Source organism: Oncorhynchus nerka, linkage group LG2, assembly GCF_034236695.1.
Source record: "Oncorhynchus nerka isolate Pitt River linkage group LG2, Oner_Uvic_2.0, whole genome shotgun sequence".
Lineage (NCBI taxonomy): Eukaryota > Metazoa > Chordata > Actinopteri > Salmoniformes > Salmonidae > Oncorhynchus > Oncorhynchus nerka.
The window spans coordinates 58,206,442-58,227,500 of NC_088397.1; the positions used below are offsets into that span (position 1 = coordinate 58,206,442).

The following is a 21,059-nucleotide window of genomic DNA, read 5'->3' on the forward strand; positions in this document are numbered from 1 at the left end:
AACCCACCACTGGTGTTTGTGGCTAAAGAGCTCTATTTTCATGTCATCTGATCATGGCACCGTCTGGAGTTTGCTGAACAGCTTTGGCACTTGGATTGGAACTAGTGCTCTGGTCAGATGACATTTAATATAGAGTTCTTTGGCCAAGCACACAAGTGATGGGTTTCATGTCGAAATAAGAATGCATAAGGGCAGAATACTTCCTATGACTTCTGTACAGTACACATTGTGCAGGGGTTGCTCTGCATACACCTCCCTGGTGATTTAAACATTAACACCCATAGTTGTTCCCTGGTCCATAGGGATCTACTTAAAGCCTGATGTAAGAACTTTTATAGTACAGATGTAGGATCTTAATTTAAACCAGTTTGCTACAGCAGGAAAAGAATCCTGCAGCAACAGGAAATGTGGATTATAATTCATGGACATTTTTGTAGGGGATGATACATTTTTCGTAAGGGAAATCATGTCTGAAATTTCAAAGTGGAAATTACAAACTTCAAAAGCCTTTTAAACCTCAAATATACTACAAGTTTGAAAGTTCTCCTGCAACAGGGTGATCAAATTTAAAATCCTACACCTGTACGAGGGCAGGCCCACTAACTATCATGCTATCCCTGTACCACAGATGCTCGTCAGTTCCCCATAGAATAGGGTAGATCTAGTTCTGTATGGACTCTGCAGCAACAATTAACACACGTCATATCCATGACCATAAACAAACATTTGTGGCTGTCATATGATATCTAGAATGGTATTAGATGAATGGTATAGAAATATACATGATTAGCATACACTGTCAGATAATTCAATGTCTAAAATAATGTAATCTGTGGGTAAATTCATCAGGCAATGCTAGTTAATACTGTAAACTGTATCTAGTTGAGAAAAAAAATGTATAGCCTTTGATACCTTTTTGATTACACATTAAACATTTGGTTTATAAAGATGTTTTTTTAAAGAAGCCCAAAACAGTTGTAGGTGTCATAAGAACCTCATTGGAATAATGCCTTCACTGTTCCTCATATGGGGTCTATAAAGAGATGGAAGTGTGTGCCATGCTTTGTGACATGGTCAGGCTAGTGTGACATGGTCAGAAAGACAAAGAAACAGTAGCAACATTGACACAATCAGAATTTATGTGGGACACAGATATTACAAACCGAGAAAAAGGGCATATGTACACATGCAATATGGTATGAAAACAATCAGTCCTTAAAAAACAATAGCTAAAATACAGCTTTACTTTCATCCATGTATGTATGTTTCATGATGGACTGATTTATTGAGGACATAAAGTGTCTTTGAAATGTTGAATATGTTAGGGGTTTTGTCCAAATCTAGCGGCAGTGCACCATAGAGACTAATATTATTGATCAAATTCGCCACACAAAACTTGTCTGCCTGTTTTCCTGAATGATAAAATGAGTCTACCTGGTTCAACATTCTCAAAGACACAGTGGTAAGTCAGAACAGAAAAAACTATACAATAGAAAGTTTGTCTTGATAAATAGTGACACACTAAGCCTACTGTACATAATTCTGAAACAAACATACGGCAGCCCCTCACACAATTTATGACAGGCCTCGATTAACAGGATTCAACTCTGAGCTCTGCATTAGCCAGTCATATTGATACTTATTTTAAAGCTGCCTATTCAACCTCTTCAAATGGTTCAAATGATCTCCATTAATTGAATCACTCTTTCTCCACTTCTGTTACCCAAATTTGACTTCTTACCTCGAACAGGCAAGTCAAAAAACAATCACATAAGATCATACAAACAAATGAACCAAGCAATCAATACTTTAAACTACAATGACCCTTTAGTTCAAATGAGTACATTTCAGATCTGCAAGTGTTTAAGATATAGCATATACCTTGATTTATACTTGAATTTGGAAACAGCAACACAAACTGTCAATTTTGGTGATCTGTTGCCCTTCCTTTGCTGTAATTATTGTTTCTGGACTGCAGTCTGTGTCCCAGCTGTCCAGTCCCCCAAACTGAGTTTAGGCTCCTTCTCTGATGCTACTGAAACCTAATAGAGGCCAGTGATCACAATCTCTTCTTCACATTACAGGCATCGTCGTCATCAGTTTCCTCATTGTCATCATCCTGGGGGTGGAGGGTTGGATCATGTGGGGTTGGATGTTGAATCTGTGTCTGTGTCAGAGTGCAGTATCCCCAGGTAACTCTAAGGGGGAGAGGTATTGGGAATGTGGTGATGGAGGAATGGGGCGGTGGGGGTGTCCTTCAGAGCTTGTTCACATTTCGGTGTCGGCAACGGGGGTCTGGGTGGCGGAGTGGCCGTTGGTGGGGGGCTTGTCCAGGGGCTCCTGTGGTTGCAGAGGGGCCACAGACACCAGGGTGTTGGCCTGGTTCTCCTCATCCACCTGGAAACCCTCTTCGGCCTGCAGGCACAACAGAGGAACCATATAGATTCAATTAAAGAAACACTGATGGCAGACTGGGATGGGCCATAAGTGTTGAGGTATAGAGCTTGGACTTACTACTGAAATATTGTGATAACAGTACAGATTCAACTGAAGGAATAGCAAACAACGGCACATCACATACAGTTTGCACTGATTATTGAGTTTAGGACAGGTTTTATATAGTGGCAAGAAAAAGTATGTGAACCCTTTGGAATTACCCGGGTTTTTGCATCAATTGGTCATAACATTTGATCTGATCTTCATCTAAGTCACACCAATAAACAAATACAGTCTGCTTAAACTAATAACACACAAACTATTATAGATTTAATGTCTATTGAACACACCGTGTAAACATTCACAGTGCAGGGTGGAAAAGTATGTGAACCCTTGGATTTAATAACTGTTTGACCCTCCTTTGGCAGCAATAACCTCAACCAAGCGGAGCAGACCTGCACAACGGTCAGGAGGAATTCTGCTTAAACATGGGAATGCATTTTTCTGTCAATGATACTGTAGCAAGCTGTCCAGGCCCCGAGGCAGCAAATCAGCCCCAAACCATGATGCTGCCTCCACCATATTTTACAGTTGGGAATGAGGTTTTGATGTTGGTGTGCTGTGCCTTTTTTTCCTCCACACATAGTGTTGTGTTCCTTCCTTCCAAACAACTCAACTTTAGTTTAATCTGTCCACAGAATATTTTGCCAGTAGTGCTGTGGAACATTCAGGTGCTCGTTTGCATACTTCAGACGTGCAGCAATGGGGTTTTTGGACAGCAGTGGCTTCTTCCGTGGTGTCCTTCCATGAAAACCATTCTTGTTTAGTGTTTTACATATAGTAAACTCGTCAACAGAGATGTTAGCATGTCACAGAGATTTCTGTAAGTCTTTAGCTGAGACTAGGAATTTTCTTAACCTCATTGAGCATTCTGCGCTGTGCTCTTGCAGTAATCTTTGCAGGACGGCCACTCCTAGGGAGAGTAGCAACAGTGCTGAACTTTCTCTATTTGTAGACAATTTGTCTTGCCGTGGACTGATGAACATCAGGGCTTTTAGAGATACTTTTGTAACCCTTTCCAGCTTTATGTAAGTCAACTATTCTTAGTCTTCTGAGATCTTTGTTTTTGAGGCATGGTTCACATCAGGCAATGCTTCATGTGAATAGCAAACACTCACATTTTGTGAGTGTTTTTTATATTGCAGGGCAGTTCTAACCAGTATCTCTAATCTCATCTCAGTGATTGGACTTGCCTAGTTAAATAAAGGTTCAATAAAATTAAAAAAAATGTTTTTTTAAATGTACAAATAAAACACAATCACTCTATGATGCAATGTAAACATGTATGGTGGAGATAGGGAGTCTGGGCTGAGGTTAGGAATGTTTTTGTCAATCAGATGAGATTGAGGTTAGTTTATGTGATGCCTATGACGATTGACTGTGAAAAGAAGACGCCAAAGGAAGGCAGTGCCATATACTTTTGTCTAAACCAGCATATGGGCGTGGCCCATATGAAAGCTATTTCAGACAATCTCATGAGGCTTTTGTAGGAGAAAAAAAAATGTAACTTGTTATGAGGATGAAATAGAAACAGCAGAGAAGACTTAGAGCTGTTTATGTGAGTGTGGGTTTGAGTGAGGAAGCAACCAAAGGATAACCTCACCTTAAATCCAGTCATAACATTTTAAATAGACAAGCAAGAGGTGCATCAACCACCCAGTCTTCCCAGTGAACTTGGTCCTTTACAGTTTTATCTTTCTATGGGTCTCTCTCATATCATGACCACTCACCAGTCTCGCTCCCTTGGGTGGTGGGCGGTGGGTTTTCAGGTAGTAGCCTGCGATGAGAAGAATAGCCAGGAGCAGTCCAGTGAGCAGCAGGGAGACCAGCACTAGCTTGGAGTTCTTCCCCCAGCGAGGAACAGCTTCCTCAAAATCAATCTGGAGAGACAAGAGTTATACACGTTAATATCAGGAATTCAGGGTTTTCATAAATGTGAGGGGGACGCAGGGGGGACGGGGAAAAAAGTTCTAAATAGTTTTACATGCAAAGAATCCACAATCCCTGCATGGCTGGAACTATACATGGTCTTTCTTACAAAATACCCTGTGTGAATTACAGCAGTCATCTGCATTTTTCTGGTATAGATTGTATACTGTCACTAGTAATAGCAGGGCCTCTGATGCCATCTGGATCAGGATATTTTACCCCTAGACTGTAGAGCCGGGATAGGCAACTGGCAGCCCCCTTCAGTAGACCATGTACCAATTAAAACAGTCGGGGTCTCAACTTCCTGTTGAGAGTTAGAATAATAGAATATACAAGGTGCAATTTAAAAATTTGGTTGTGTAACATTGTTGTTTTTGTCACACTGCTTTGCTTTATCTTGGCCAGGTCGCAGTTGTAAATGAGAACTTGTTCTCAGCTGGCCTACCTGCTTAAATAAAGGTGAAATTAAAATAAAACAAATAAAACTCAATTAGCCTATGTCAGCAATTTTATTTTAGATTGGTAAATTAGTTTAGCGGCCAGCTATCTAAACTTGTGGTAAGCATGGTTGAATTACTAACCAGGGTACTGCCCATTTGATCATCAGTTATCATGTTAAAAACTGCAAACATTTACCTCCACCCTATGGTAAAGTGTGTAGAACTGCAGTAAAATAGCTGTAAAACTACAAACGAAGACCCACATAATGAGTTATGTTTTTTTGTGGCCCCCATCAAAGTTACCCATCCCTGATGTAGAGGATGACTACAGGCTTTCTGTACCCAGGGCTATCGTAAGGCTATACAGTATAGAGATAACTGACTGAGTGGAGAAAGGGCATAATCTCCCAACCCTCCACAGCAAAGTCTGAACACAAAGGTGCCATTGAACTGACTGACCAACATAATGAGAAAAGTGTGGCTGGGTGCAGCTCACTAAACTTTTTTTAGTGCTGCAAGGGGTGTAAGAGCGGGTGTAGAGATGGAGCACAGAGTGTCTAATGTCAAAAGGACAACATGGTTGGAGGGAGCATGAGAAGGATCCCCCATTCCTCATTCCCGCTGGGAACACTCAACACCATGTCCACCGGGACATTTGTGTTTGTCATGCAACATCTTCCCGGCAGCTTGGAGCCGTGAGCGAGGAATCATGTCTGTGGTGGAGGCATGTCTCCTTGTTTATTTCACTGTGGTTAGATCAGGAGCCAAATCAGCACTGTGACTTTACCTCACTTACCACTGTGCACAAATTAAAGTCCTTTATTGTAGGTGTGACTGCAGTGGCCACTGAACATAATGTCTTTCTCATGACTCAGACATGGATGTGTACGTGGTGTGAATTCTGTGAACTTCATATGTGGAATTGGAATAATGTGTTGTTTTCCTGGTATTTAATTAGAAATAAAGATGCGCGAGACTCTACCTTGTCTTTTATATTGTCATTGTTGAACTTCTCTGCCATTCCTTTAGCATCAGCTGTAAGAAGAGAACATGTGATTTGGTTCATATTTTTTCAACAACAGACTATCAAAATCATCCCACATAATTAAAAAGCAGAGGATGAGGCTAACCTTCTATGTATTGGCCAAAGATCAGGATTTCATTAGAGTCGTCCTCCTGAAAGACCTCCAGTTTACAGTCGACCCCACACAGGTGCTCCAGAACACTTTCGATTTTAGACCTGGTCTCTTCCTGTGGAAAGACTAGTTGGATTAATAAAGTGTTTGCACTTGGGGCTACAGAACCTCTGGTTAGTCCTTGTCATTTAGATAACTGAAGTGGGAATTGTCTTCCCGAAATGTGCTCACATACAGTACATTAATGTGCATACACATTCGCAACTATGGCTCTTTAGAAATGTATACCCTGAGAGGAACCTACCTCATCCCATCTTTCTTTCTTTCCCATAAGCCAAAAAAATGATACCAAAACCTTGTGCAATTATACTCCACCCCATGTAACATGATCCAAATAGAGCCACCAGCCCCCACAGACAGCTCTTCTCAAACCCTTGATCCCAGCCCCAAAGTGGACAGCTGGCCTCATTACAAAGCTCACGGGCTCTGCCAAGGAAACTAGACCGCTCTCAAGGCCTCATCTGCTATGGCACTCAGAGCATGTAGAATATAATTCATGTACAGCACACAAACTATAATCTATGTTGAAAACAGTTTTATTCACTTCTCTTTTCCATGAATCAACTTATTTCCGAGTACTCTCTGTAAGGGGTTAGAATTGAAGGGTGAGGGGTCATTGGATGACATGTATTTGCTAGCCTACTTTATGTTATCATTCAGGAATGTTCTATTAGAAGTTTGAGTAGTTGCTGTTAGCTCAAGGTAAAACATGTTTTGCCTCCAGCCCCTGATGCAGCTATATTGTGTAGCGCACCATTTACCTCAGAATTGTATCAGTATTCATCAGTAATTTGTTTATAATTGATTTTTTAAAGTTTTTTTAAAATCTAAATATGATCCTCATAATTGGAAACATACATGGATGTGTCATTAAGATCCCCCACATCAAAGGAAATGTGGTGTCTAACCCGGATGAAGCCAATCAAGTCATAACGCTTAATCTGGTGTAAGAGTGAGCGTGTCACTGATTACATGCCATGCTGCAGGGTCTTTCCAATGCAAGCCTAAATGGAGAAAGAGTGGGGGGAGTTTGGTCCCATTCAATACTGTTACATAGGTTACATAGGCCTCTTAATGGGAGACTCCTCTATTCCAGGGAACCATTTAATACAATTTAATCTTGATTGAGATCAGAGGAGCTGGAGCTCCAGACAGCAGGCAGACAGACACAGCTGAGAAATGCCAGACATCCCTTCCCTTACCTGGCCCGACCTGCACGGAGCGGAATTCCTGTTAGCCCAACTGGCACTGCCCCAAGATGCTGAGGAATCACTTTGATACATACGCTACAGCAGCCCCACCACCGCCCAGCCACCCTTCACGCCAAACCTTTCGACACGTTCTTCTCGCCCTCTCTGGACCTCTCTCCTGAAGGCATACCTTGAGTTGTAAATAAACTATTTTGACCCCCCCTCCTCACCTGGCAGGCATAACTAGGGAGGAGAAGGGCTGGTGTGCCACTTGCCTCCTTGAAAAATGCCCACTGGAGACATATTAATCACTGCTGATTAATGAAGAGGAATTTCCTTCTTAGCTCATGAGCAATGATTTGAAAAGGGGCAAATTGAAAGTGGCATCTCTGTAAACAAACTCATTTTCCTTTTTCCTGTTATGATTTTGCTTCAAGACCCAATCATCTAACTTCTTACTCTGACCATCTTAGCTTCCGCTCACATTTTCCACCTTGAGACTACCCTCTGGATACAGTTTGAACTGAGGTGGACACTGCTGCCAAGAGGGTTTCCTGAATGTCAGATCAGGAAGGCAGTGGCTTTTCTTTTGGTGAGGTGTGTGTCCATACATGTGCGTGCATACCTGTGGCGTGGACAGTACTTACACAGCTGGACGAGGCCTTTAGTTTCAGACTCACTGCATCTCTGTCCTGGACCGCTTCTTTATCAACACACATCACACCAGCCTGTGGAGAGAGACCAGACCACTTCAGTTAGACTAGAGTGTGTGTCATTCATTCTGTACTTTGATTGGGTGATTTGGATGGTATAAAAAATACAAATAATATTATATATTTTTTTGTACTTTTTACCCCTTTTTGTGATATTCAATTGGTAGTTAGTCTTGTCCCATCGCTGCAACACAGTGCATGCTTAACGCGGAAGCCAGCCACACCAATGTGTCAGAGGAAACACCGTAACAACTGGTGACCGAAGTCAGCTTGCCTGTGCCTGGCTCGCCACAAGGAGTCACTAGAGCGCAATGGGACAAGGACATCGCGGCCGGCCAAACCCTCCCCTAACCCAGACAACACAGGGCCAATTGTGTGCCGCATCATGGGTCTCCCGGTCGCGGCCAGCAGCGATATAGCCCAGGATTGAACCCGGAACTGTAGTGATACTGCGATGCTGTGCCTTAGACCGCTGCGCCACTCGGGAGGCCCAATTTGGATGGTATTGTCACTGCACTCTAGGATCACCTCTGGAATGAGCACCATGTCACTTGACTGGGAGGTCAGAATCTGCTGGGGAGCCTGGGTCTCCTGGTCGTCGTCTGTGGTTGCTGCTTCACCAGCCTTCCCTGTGGCCTCCCTCATGTCTGTGGTCTCCTCTACCACCTTGGTGACTGGAGCCACTGTGGTATCATCTAAAATGTCTGAGAGGTCCAGTCCAGGAATACTGGGGAATACAATGATCTGTACAAAGGGTGTATCTGCTTCTGAAAAAAAGGATTAGGGTTTTAGGTCTATGTCCAATTGCATTTAATTCTTTGTTGACAAAAAATGATGGGATGAGCCTATAGGACGGTATATAAATACAGCAACACCCATAGTGGCTCTGTGGAGATAATCTGCTAATGGATAATTGTCTTACCTTCATCTGACAGTTGTGTAGTAGCAATGTCATCCCCACGAATGACTCCAGCATCATTCACTGGCCGTGTGGGCCCAGTAACAACCTCGTATTCTGCAACTACGCCACCTGGAAGAGAACAACAATTGGATAACTTATAGTATAACACTTGCATCCCAACATGTACTGTAGCTACTATGACAACTTTGTCACAACAATGATGTCCAATCCTGAAAGAGTAGAGTCTTCTGTGTCACTTATCTTGAGGGTTGCTATTCTAATTTACACCAAGCTACATGGTCATTTGTATTGACTTTTACATGACGTTGAATTTCCAAGCTATGCTCAACTGAGCCCAGACCTACCCTGGCTTATATCACCACATTAATTCTACAGCATGTGTGCAAACAGACTTGACTTAGCACCTGGACTCGCAGAACTGATAGCAATCCTGCCACACCAATATATTCTGGTATTAGTAGTGATCCCAAGGGGGGGGGGGGGTCTCATGGGCTGTGAATGTAATCTAGAGTGAGGTGTTTGTGTTAAACCAATGGTGCCCGTCTCTAATAGACTCCACCCAGGGCCTGACCTGGAATCAATTAGGCCCCATGCAGCACTAAAGAAGGGCCTGTAATTAATAGCCTAACTGTGGGATAAGTCTTCAGCTCAGCCTGTTCCAAGTTCAAGTTTCTAGTCTTATTAGTCTCATGTACAGAATAAACATGGTAGACACCGTCCAATGAAATGCTTACTTGCAGGCTCCTTCTCAACAATAATAAAATACAAGAATGCCAACAAAGTAAATGGCTCAGTAGAATAGAATAAACATTTTAGCATCAGTATAATACAGGAAGGCACAATTTATAGTACAATGTTTACACATGTATCAGAAAAGGGGGGATTGTAGGCCAAGTGTTTAAATTGTGCACTATTAGCAATAGTAAATAAGAGTGGTAGCAGCAATTGTGATGTGTGTGTGTGTGTGTGTGTGTGTGTGTGTGTGTGTGTGTGTGTGTGTGTGTGTGTGTGTGTGTGTGTGTGTGTGTGTGTGTGTGTGTGCTAAGGGACGGAGAGTCCGTGCAGGTCCTCAGTCCAGTTGAAGTGTATAGCAGTCTGATGGCTTTTAGATAGAAACTGTTGCAGACCATGCTCCGATACCGTCTGTCCGATGGTAAGGGAGTGAACAGCTCATGAGTGGGCTCCTTGATGATGCTGCGGGACTTCCTCAGTAACTGTTTCAAGTAGATTTCTTGGATGCGTGGGAACACGGCCCCAGTGCAAATAAACGTTCTCTTGTCGCTGCCAGCCAGGGAGCCTGACCCCAGACACACTCCCGCTGGGATGGTAGGTACGAGCCCCCCAGGGAAATGTCTCTCTGGTCTAATGACAGACATTAATACATAGGCCTCTGTGTCATTTACTGGAAATGGAAGTTATATTATTACACTCTTTAAAGTCTTAGTATGTGCATTCATGTCCTCATACCCAGTTAGCTATGTGGCTGGACAGATACGATTCTTACTTCTTCAAAACTACTTAACTACTCATGTGGATTAATATACATTGAACAAACACATAAATGCAACATGTAACGTGTTTGTCCCATGTTTCATGAGCCTCAGAACTGCAGACCGTGTGGATGGTGTCGTGTGGGCAAGCGGTTTGCTGATGTTCAACAATGTGAACAGAGTGTCCCATGATGGCAGTGGGCTTATGGTACGGGCAGGCATAAGCTATGGACAACGAATGCAATTGCATTTGATTGATGGCAATTTGAATGCATACAAATACAGTGATGAGATTCTGTTGCCCATTGTGAGCCCCATTTTTTTTAAAGGTATCTGTGACCAACAGATGCATATCTGTATTCCCAGTCATGTGAAGTCCATAGGTTAGGGCCTAATGAATATATTTCAATTAACTTATTTCCTCATATGAACTATAACTCAGTAAATATTTTGAAATTGTTGCATGTTGCGTTTATATTTGTTTCAGTATAACACCTGCACCGCTTTCACACTCTCGAAAACGAACTTATAATTTCTAAACCCTTGAAGCATTTGATATTTCAATAAACCAACCATCAAATATGGTTTGTCTAAAGTCTTCTTTGCCAGGCTTATGCTATAAGAGAGGTAACACTCACTGCTAAAAGAGGGTAAGGATATCTCTCCAGTGTGTAACACCCATTATCCTCCAACAGGGTGAAACCATGGGCATATAAACGCCATGGCAAGTTTTAAAGTGAAATATAAGACCCTTGTGCCCGTCTGTGCCTGTAAGTGGGGCCTTTTGAATGGGGGTCTTGATATATCACTGATACCCTTACATGGGGATGGCCATGTCTTTTAGACTAATGGGATTTGATACTGACTCCATCTCAGTCCCAGCTCTCATATGCCACGAAGAAGTAATAGGAGAGCTATGCTTCCCTAGACAACACCAGTGCCCGTTTCAGACTCATTAGTCAGTAGAATACACAATATCAAATCATCTAGGTGAATTAAGTTTCCATCTAGCTAGCCTGTTAAACATCTGAACTCCTTGCCGAAATATTCTACTGTTTACTGAAATTGTTGGCTCACAGTGATATTGAATTAATACTTTTTCTCCAAAAATGTGTTATTTTACTACTTCTACCCATCAGGCCCTCTGAGGTGAAAGCCTGTTTTACGTGAAGTTCCAGACTTAATAGTTTCTACTATTGAATGCTACTATTGTCAGCTACTACGGACAGTGCTAATACAGTGGATACAATGCTGGGCAGTGTATGTTTAATAGACTAAACTGACATAGATAGTACTGGTATAAAAACACTAATAAGTCATGCGTCTGACTCCCTTTTTCCTGAGATTGAACATGTTTACTGAGATACTAATGGCCCCCTCCTTTCCCTTTCCACTCCTCTCACACAACGTCATTACCTCACCCACTAGGCATTATGATAATTCTGTAGATCTCATTACGACTCTCTCCTCCCTCCCTGTCATTTCTCCATACAGTAACACATTGTTGTTTTCTGGTTAAAACCTCTTGAGGCTATGGGTTCCCCTACAGGAACCCCCCCCCCCCCCAGCTGAAACGGTGGCTTAGGGAATGCAAAAAATATTCTTAGAAATATTTTACCTCCACACATTAACAAGTCCAATACCTCAAATGAAAGATAAACACCTTGTTCATCTAGCCAGCATGTCCGATTTTTTAAATGTTTTACGGCGAAAACACAACATATATTTATGTTAGACCACCACCAAAACAAAGAAAAAAACGTAGCCATTTTGTACAGCAAAAGATAAAATGACAAAAGCAGGATTTTTTTTTAAATCAATCACTAACCTCTTGAAAATCTTCATCAGATGACAGTCATATGACATGTTACACAGTACATTTACGTTTTGTTCGATAATATGCATTTTATATCCATAAATCTCGGTTTACATTGACGCCATGTTCAGAAAATTCTCCAAAATATCCAGAGGAATTATAGAAAGCTACGCCAGATAACAGAAATACTCATCATAAACTTTGACTAAAGATACATGTTCTACATATAATTAAAAAGATACACTGGTTCTTAATGCAACTGCTGTGTCACATTTTTTTTTTAACGTTACAGAAAAAGCCTAACATTGCAATAATCTGAGACGGCGCTCAGACGTAACAATATTTCTCCGCCATGTTGGAGTCAACAGAACTACAAAATTACAACATAAATATTCCCTTACCTTTGATGATCTTCCATAAGAATGTAGTGCAAGGAGTCCTAGTTCAACAATAAATCGTTTTGTTTCATAATGTTCAATTCTAGTGTCCAAGTAGCAGCATTTGCTACCACTTTCAGCTCAAATGCCCAAAAAATGACTTCTGGTCCAGGATAACTTTGCATCAAAACTTCCAAATTACATATTACAGGTCGACGAAACTGGTCAAACTAAGTGCAGAATCAATCTTCAGGATGTTATAATCATATAGATCCAATAGCATTCCAACCGGATCATTCGTTTTCATCTGGGGCTGATTGGAACAGCCGAAGCACTCAAACGCAAACGCGCCTCAACCACATGGAAATCTTTTGCCACACCTACTACTTTCCTTACCATTAGGTCAAAGTTCCCAGCAAATGCTCCATTACACTTTCTACTGAATGAGGACATCTAGTGGAAGACATAGGAAGTGTTTCCAGATGCATAACTTGTTGGGAAGGGACGGGGCGATGACGTCAAAGTTGCCCCAACTTTCAGGATTTCAAAACTAGTTTGGAAGATTGCCTGCCCTGTGAGTTCTGTTATACTCACAGACATAATTCAAACGGTTTTTAGAAACTTCAGAGTGTTTTCTATCCAATATTATTAATAATATGCATATATTAGCAATTTAGGACAGCTTTTGATGCAGTTCACTATGGGCACGCAATTCATCCAAAGGGGAAATACTGCTCCCTATCTCTAACAGGTAGCCACATAAGTCTTGTCCAAGCAAGAACAGGTCATAGCCATTCTAAAATAAAAGTGTGTAGAATAATTGGCAGGGTTTTGGATAGGCTACTGTATCACTAGGTCGGACATTTCCGACTGTCTTTGCACCGTGTTTGCTTGTGGAATTTAACATTTACAGTCAGTTGTTGCAGTGTGTTAAATGCTGTGTGTTGCATTGATGGGATTGGCTAAATCCGTATGATGAGCAGGTGTCAAACAGTCAGCGTGCTGTGTAAACAGATGAGTCAACAGTACTGAGTACTGTTCTCACACTGGTATACGTAGGCTAGCAACTGTTAATACAGGTGTCACTTGAGTTTGGTTTTTCCTGCAGTTTTGTGGCAGTTTAATTGTGTTTACTAATGGATGCCCTGAAGCCCAAGGCAAAAAAAGAGGAGACTACGGATTATCTTGTTTGAATGACTTAGGATCTCGTTTAAGCGACTTCGTAAAAAATATACACAGAGAATTTATAAAGTATTTACACCCCTTGACTTTTTCCACGTTTTGTTATGTTACAGCCTGAATTTAAAATGGATAACATTTCGATTTTGTGTCACTGGCCTACACACAATACCCCATATTGTCAAAGTGGAATTATGTTTTTAGAAATTTGTTCAAATTCATTAAAAACTCAAACCCTTTGTTTTGACAAGCCTAAATAAGTTCAGGAGTACAAATTTGCATAACAAGTCACTGAATAAGTTCCATGGACTCACTCTGTGTGCAACAATAGTGTTTAACATTATTTTTTTCTGACTAACTCATCTCTGTACCCTACACATACGATGATCTGTAAGGTCCATCAGTCACGCAGTGAATGTCAAACACAGATTCAACCACAAAAACCAGGGAGGTTTTCCAATGCCTCGCAAAGAAGGGCATCTATTAGTAGATGGTTAAAATAAAAGAAGCAGACTTTTAATATCCCGTTGAGCATGGTGAAGTTATTAATTACACTTTGGATGGTGTATTAATGCACCCAGTCACTACAAAGACACATGTGTCCGTTCTAACTTCCTGTTTCCAACAAGGCTCTAATGTAAAACTGCAAAAAATGTAACAAAGACATTCCCTTTATGTCCTGAATACATGTTATGAGTATGCTTGTCTTCAGCATGGACTAGAGTTTGTTATGATCAAATAAAAGGAATAGTGCTAAGTACAGGCAAAATCCTAGGAGAAAACCAGGTTCAGTCTTCTTTCCAACAGAAACTGTGAGAAAAATTCACCTTTCAGCAGGACAATAACCTAAAACACAAGGCCATATATACTCTGGAGTTGCTTACGAAGATGTCATTGAATGTTCCTGAGTGGCCTAGCTAGAGTTGTGTCTTAAATCGTCTTAAAAATCTATGGCAAGACTTGAAAATGACTGTCTAGCAATAATCAACAACCAACTTGACAGAGCTTGAAGAATAAAAAAAGTATAATGTGCTGTAATCGCAGATGTTATCGCTGCCAAAGGTCTTGACTCAAGGGGTTGAATACTTATCTAATCAAGATACAGTATATTTGTGTTATTTAAAAAATATATTATTATAATTTTATTTTTTTACAATTGATCAAATGTTTTATTCCATTTTGACAGAGTATTTTGTGTAGATCGTTGACAAAAAAATGACAATTAAATCAATTAAATTAAATTAAATTCATTAAATAATACCCGCAAAACACCAGTCTCAATGTCAACAGTGAAGAGGCGACTCTGGGATGCTGGACTTCTAGGCAGAGTTCCTCCTTCCATTGTCTGTGTTCTTTTGCCCATCTTAATATTTTATTTTTATTGGCCAGTCTGAGATGTGGCTTTTTCTTTGCAACTCTGCCTAGAAGTCCAGCATCCTGGAGTTGCCTCTTCACTGTTGATGTTGAGACGGGTGTTTTGCGGGTACTATTTAATGAAGCTGCTTACATAGGATGAGAAACAATACTCCGAGCCACAGCTCCATGCTACTTGTCAGACAGAGAACTGATACTATATACTCGTTGTTGGGATGGGATTGGCTCGGGGGGGGTTCAGTCGGTAGCTTTTGACCATTCGTTTAGATTCTTCATGTCTTGCCCATTGTTAAAATATTTTTGGTCCAAATTGGATGTTAGGTACTATATTTATTGAATATTATATGAATCGTATAAATTAAAATGGCCAATTTTTGGATGCAATCAATTGGCTTAATTTCTCAGAGATCTAATTATATTTCAACAAAATAATGTTTCATGAATGTTAATCTTAACAGAAACGATTTCAGAACAATCTGAGATGGTGGGTGTCAATTCTTGTTCTTGAGCTTTTAGAGGTGGAACGATGCTGAATAAAACCTCACTCTACTGGCGATTCTAGTCACTCTTCAGGTTTCTCTTGTGTATGACACTATAGTACATCTCTCCTAGTGGACCTAAGGAATTTGCATCTGAAAGTGCTGCTTTTAGTGGCTGAGGAATGTGACATTGGACCTCAGTCCCTCGGGGTATAAACACAGCATTGCAGCTCTTGCCACTGAAACAGCAGAATCCTGACCTGCCAACTTCATCTCTGTCTCTGTCCCAGAACCAACCCAGCCATCTTTTCCCTGGCATTAAACCCAGAAAGAGGATGAAGGATCTCATGTTTTCAATCAGGCCCTAATGCTGCACCCATGGCTGCCCCACCCTGCGGTTATGACAGCTAAGTGCTGGGGACTTCAGTCAGGATTCAGTACACACGACATCTGTTTCTACTTGTGTATGTATTTCACTCCACCGATTGTCCGTTACAGTTTCACTGCTGTATACATTACCTTATGTTTTGGGACAAATCCATGTTCCTATGTGAGTGTTCAGTAGATGTTGCTAAAACAATATCTATGATTCACATAATTACAGGCCCTGAGGTCAGGTCGAGTTCTTTCTGAAACTAGTAAGCCTCCTTAACCAAGGAAAAGCATATGGCTTAAATCCTTTGTAGTGTGTTCACAAACACAACCTCTAGAAATGTTAGTTAGAGACTTCAGTTAAGAAAACTGGTTTTACTCAAATTCAAACCTAGACTGGCAGGCATTTACAATCTCATCATGTGAAGCTGTAATAAGGTGGAGAGATTGCAGATGAGATCCATCTATTCTCTGTTTGGTTTAGTTGAACTTTTAGAGGTGACATTAAAAAGTTACAATTGCATCAAGTTCTGGGATTCCACAACACCTTAGTAGATTCCCTCATCCTGCTGTTTGGCTGTAGCTCTTTGAATCATTTCTCTAACCCCATCTCTCACAAGCCCCTCCTACTACAGCCACTGTATGCCAGTGTCTTTTAGTTCTGACTCAATCCAGCGTACTACAGTAATTCTGCGTAGTGCTAACATAATACAGCCCTCTCTCTTCTACATCTCTAAAGTTGATGGTAGCACCCAGCGATAAAACAAATGGTATAAATATGAATTTGTTTGAAAGGAAAAAAACTTGTCTCTTCCCAGGAAGTACGGTCTTTAAACAAACTTTAGACTGCTTTGTTCTTTTCCCTTCTTTTCTCACTCTCGCCATCTTTCTCCCTCTCTGTTTCTCTGTCCCTACTGTACCTCTTGCTTCTCCTGTTGCTTTTCCACCTCTTGCACCCATGCATTCTCCATCACACTGCTTGGAACAACTGTAAGGCATTCTGGTACCAGTAATTTATGTCAGCGAGCTTGGCATGGCATTGTGATGTTCATCTTTTCATTGAATGGTGAATTATATTAAATAAGTGTCCACCCATTCTTAAGATTCAAGATTTTGTAAGATACAATACCAGTCAAAAGTTTGGACACACCTACTCATTCAAGGGTTTTATCTTTATTTTGACTAGTGAAGACATCAAAACTATTAAATAACACATTTGGAATCATATAGTAATGAAAAAAGTGTTAAACAAATCCAAATATATTTTAGATTTGAGATTCTTAAAAGTAGCCACCCTTTGCCTTGATGACAGCTTTGCACACTCTTGGCATTCTCTCAACCACCTTCATGAGGTAGTCACCTGGAATGCATTTCAATTAACAGGTGTGCCTTGTTAAAAGTACATTTGTGGAATTTCTTTCCTTCTTAATGCGTTTGAGCCAATCAGTTGTGTTGTGACAAGGTAGGGTGGTATACAGAAGATAGCCCTATGGCTACCACAGAATTCTGCAGCGATACCATCTGGTTTGCGCTTAGTGGGACTATCATTTGTTTTTCAACAGGACAATGACCCAACACAGCTCCGGGCTGTGTGAGGGCTATTTGACCAAGAAGAAGAGCGGTGGAGTGCTGCATCAGATGACCTGGCTTCAAAAATCACCCAACCTCAACCCAATTGAGATGGTTTGGGATTAGTGGGCCCACAGAGTGAAGGAAAAGAAGCCAACAAATGCTCAGCATATGTGGGAAATCCTTCAAGACTGTTGGAAAAGCATTCCAGGTGAAACTGGTTGAGAGAATGCCAAGAGTGTGCAAAGTTATCGTCAATGCAAATTGGTGGATACTTTTAAGGATCTAAAATCTAAAATATATTTGGATTTGTTTAACACTTTTGTGGTTAAGACATTATTCCATATCTGTTATTTCATAGTTTTGATGTCTTCACTATACAATGTAGAAAATAATCCAAATAAAGAAAAACCCTTGAATGAGTAGGTGTGTCCAAACTTTTGACTGGTACTGTATACTGATTCCTTTTCAACATTAATCTACATGCATGTGTTCCTCAGACCGAGGTACTTTCCATAGCTGAACCAGCTGTCTTCTACTCGTAGAAATAGAATCTGATACTTCCACTACCATTGACATCATCTGTAATAAATCCCATGAACATGGCATGAGTTTGAGATGAAACAAATTACTACCTCAATGTGTCATCCTCCACGGCAACAAAAATCGAATGCAATTAAGTATAACATAAATAACTGCTATTGTTGTAATGTTAGTTTATGTGCAGTTTGGTGTTGCCATCAGAACAAAGACACATGGCTCAAAGTTCAAGTGAAGTCTCTTCTCATTGGCAGGAAATGTGATAGATCAGACGCAGATAGTACAGGATTGGGAGGTTTAGCCTGCTATCAGGCATGTTTCCAGTGTTTATGTTCCAGACAATAAATTATATTCTGCCATGTAAAGACTAGTCTATACTCTAGGCACAGTGACTGCAAAGATACTTCTGAAGAGTCTCTACCCTGACCCTTCCTGTCTCTGCAGATGGCCATGCTTTCTTTCAACTTCAGCTCGGAAAGCATGGATGTATGAATTTTGACTTACCGTGAAGGAGTGTGGCGATGAAAAGCAAAGCGAAAGCTATCATTTTGTGGGTCTCAGTCATTCTCCTTTTGGATGCTGCTGCTAACATTCTCCTCCTGTCCAGTGTGAATGTGTGACAGAGAAGGAGGGTTTCCTCCTATCTTGAGCGGGGCGGATAAAGCGCCACTTTTGCTCTGGCACTTTTATATGGCTCTCCTCCCTCACTGAGGCTCAACCCCACACCCCTTCTCTCACTGGTTAATTAACCCTTCCTTAGTGCCCCCTACTGGGGGGGGCAGAAGGAGGGGGAAGAGGAGAAAAATGGGGTGTATAGTTGAACATAGTTTTATATTTTGTTATACAAATTATATTGGCTAATTATTCAAAGTTAGAATGCTTGCGGTTCATAAAATGAAATGTCTATAATGCGTGGCTATAACTTCACATTGTGAAGTTGTTCACTTCTATTGTGACCCCAGATCACGCCTAAAAGTGTTTGTAGGGAAGCAGTCATTCTGCACACAATGGAAGGTAGACTGTGGGCCATTTGTGTGTTAATGGCCTTATGCAGACGCACTGAGGTAAAATACGCTTTTAAGATGCTAGCCAAAACATTGGTATGACATGTTATTAAGCTAAAAATAAGACCTTCCTACACAAGCCTTTACATTTTCTTTTTTGATGCTGGAGAAACAGGCCCGTAACCTGATACCTAATGTCCCCTGTCCCTGCTTTGGCCTCGATTCCCCTCTCTCCCTTCATCCATTTCCTCCCTTTCCCTCAACCCCCATCCCCCATCCCCCTAACCAAACCCCTATCAGTAACATTCAATGAAAACAGCAGCCGCTGAGGTGGATAGTTGGCTTCTTGCTGCTTCTTAGCCTGAGCTTTGCCCTCATCCTGGGAGGAGGGGTTGATGGAGTAGGACTGGCGGGCTGATGGGGTAGGACTGGGGGCTGATGGGGTAGGACTGGGGGCTGATGGGGAGGACTGGCTGGGGGCTGATGGGGAGGACTGGAGTAGGACTGGGGGGTTGATGGAGTAGGACTGGGGGGTTGATGGAGTAGGACTGGGGGGTTGATGATGGGTAGGACTGGGGGTTGATGGGGGATGGACTAGGACTGGGGGTTGATGGGGTAGGACTGGGGGTTGATGACTGGGGGGTAGGACTGGGGGTTGATGGGGTAGGACTGGGGGTTGAAGACTGGGGGGTTGATGGAGTAGGACTGGGGGTTGATGGGGTAGGACTGGGGGTTGATGGAGTAGGACTGGGGGTTGATGGAGTAGGACTGGGGGTTGATGGAGTAGGACTGGGGGTTGATGGAGTAGGACTGGGGGTTGATGGGGTAGGACTGGGGGACGATGGAGTAGGACTGGGGGGTTGATGGGGTAGGACTGGGGGGACGATGGAGTAGGACTGGGGGGTTGATGGGGTAGTATGGGTAACTGGGGAATGGACACACCACAGCTGGCGTACACAGCAGTAAAACATTCTCTACTTAGGCTGTTAAATAGTTAGAGACATTTTGGCTGCTGGTGTCCCAGTGAATCATGACTTCCTCTCATATAGCAGTAAAAGCACAGAATTCCCTTTTTTTCCACTGTGAAAGAGCAGTTGGAAGTGCCATGGCAAATTCCTCTATCTGTTTCTCTCTCATGGTCTCTCTAACTCTGTCTCTTTTTACTTTCCTCTCTCTCTCTGCACTCTGTCCTTCCCTCTCTTTCTGACTCCAGCTATAGTCTGTCTTTAGATGGCGTGCTGCAGCCCGGTCTGTCATCGTCTCAGCCCAGGAAACCAATACAGACAGCATGTGCATTCCTCTCCAGCCTGTGAAAAAGCTCATCTGGAAGGCATTTCTCCTCCTTACATTTAGTTGTGACTTAAGGCCTAGGCATTAAATATAGCTTTTATTTTTTTACAGTACGTTGACTGTTGGCCAAATCTGTTGTAGCTTAAGGAGTTTCAAAACACAGTCTCTGTGCCATGTAAATATTTATAGGCCTACATTGAGTGTACAAAACATTAGGGACACATTCCTAATATTGAGTTTCACCCCCCTTTTCCCCAGAACAGCCTCAATTCGTTGGGGAATGGACTTTAAAAAGGTGTCGAAAGTGTTCCACATGCATTCTGGCCCATGTTGACTCCAATGCTTCCCACAGTTGTGTCAAGTTGGCTGGATGTCCTTTGGGTGGTGGACCATTTTTGATACAAACGAGAAGAACTGCAACACCAGCAGCGTTGCAGTTCTTGACACACTCAAACTGGTGCGCCTGGCACCTACTACCATACCCCATTCAAAGGCACTTAATTATTTTGTCTTGCGCGTTCGCCCTCTGAATGGCACACATACACAATCAATGTCATGTCATGGAAAGAGCAGGTGTTCCTAATATTTATTTATTTGTATATATTATATATTATGCATTTTATTGAATATCCAAAACATCCAAAACTATATCCAAAACTTTACTTGCAGTGAAGCAGCTCAAC

At 41.7% G+C, this 21,059-nt stretch overlaps 1 protein-coding gene across 3 annotated transcripts; it reads right to left on the reverse strand.

Annotated features, from left to right (window-relative positions):
• Positions 1-1,117: 1,117 nt before the first annotated feature.
• LOC115138596 (hematopoietic progenitor cell antigen CD34-like) lies at positions 1,118-18,755 on the reverse strand. 3 transcript variants are annotated; one of them, XM_029675624.2, is made up of 8 exons: positions 18,587-18,754; positions 8,887-8,994; positions 8,493-8,728; positions 7,899-7,979; positions 5,996-6,116; positions 5,848-5,900; positions 4,227-4,376; positions 1,118-2,415 (listed from the first exon to the last, which is right to left on the reverse strand). In XM_029675624.2, exons 1-8 carry the CDS (start codon positions 18,672-18,674, stop codon positions 2,269-2,271), a joined length of 984 nt encoding a protein of 327 aa, XP_029531484.1. In that variant the 5' UTR covers positions 18,675-18,754; the 3' UTR covers positions 1,118-2,268. The 3 variants fall into 3 exon arrangements, with proteins under 3 accessions (XP_029531484.1, XP_029531475.1, XP_064856548.1); XM_029675615.2 differs by having other exon boundaries at positions 8,493-8,731; positions 18,587-18,753; XM_065000476.1 differs by lacking the exons at positions 5,848-5,900; positions 5,996-6,116 and having other exon boundaries at positions 8,493-8,731; positions 18,587-18,755.
• Between the last annotated feature and the right edge of the window lie 2,304 nt (positions 18,756-21,059).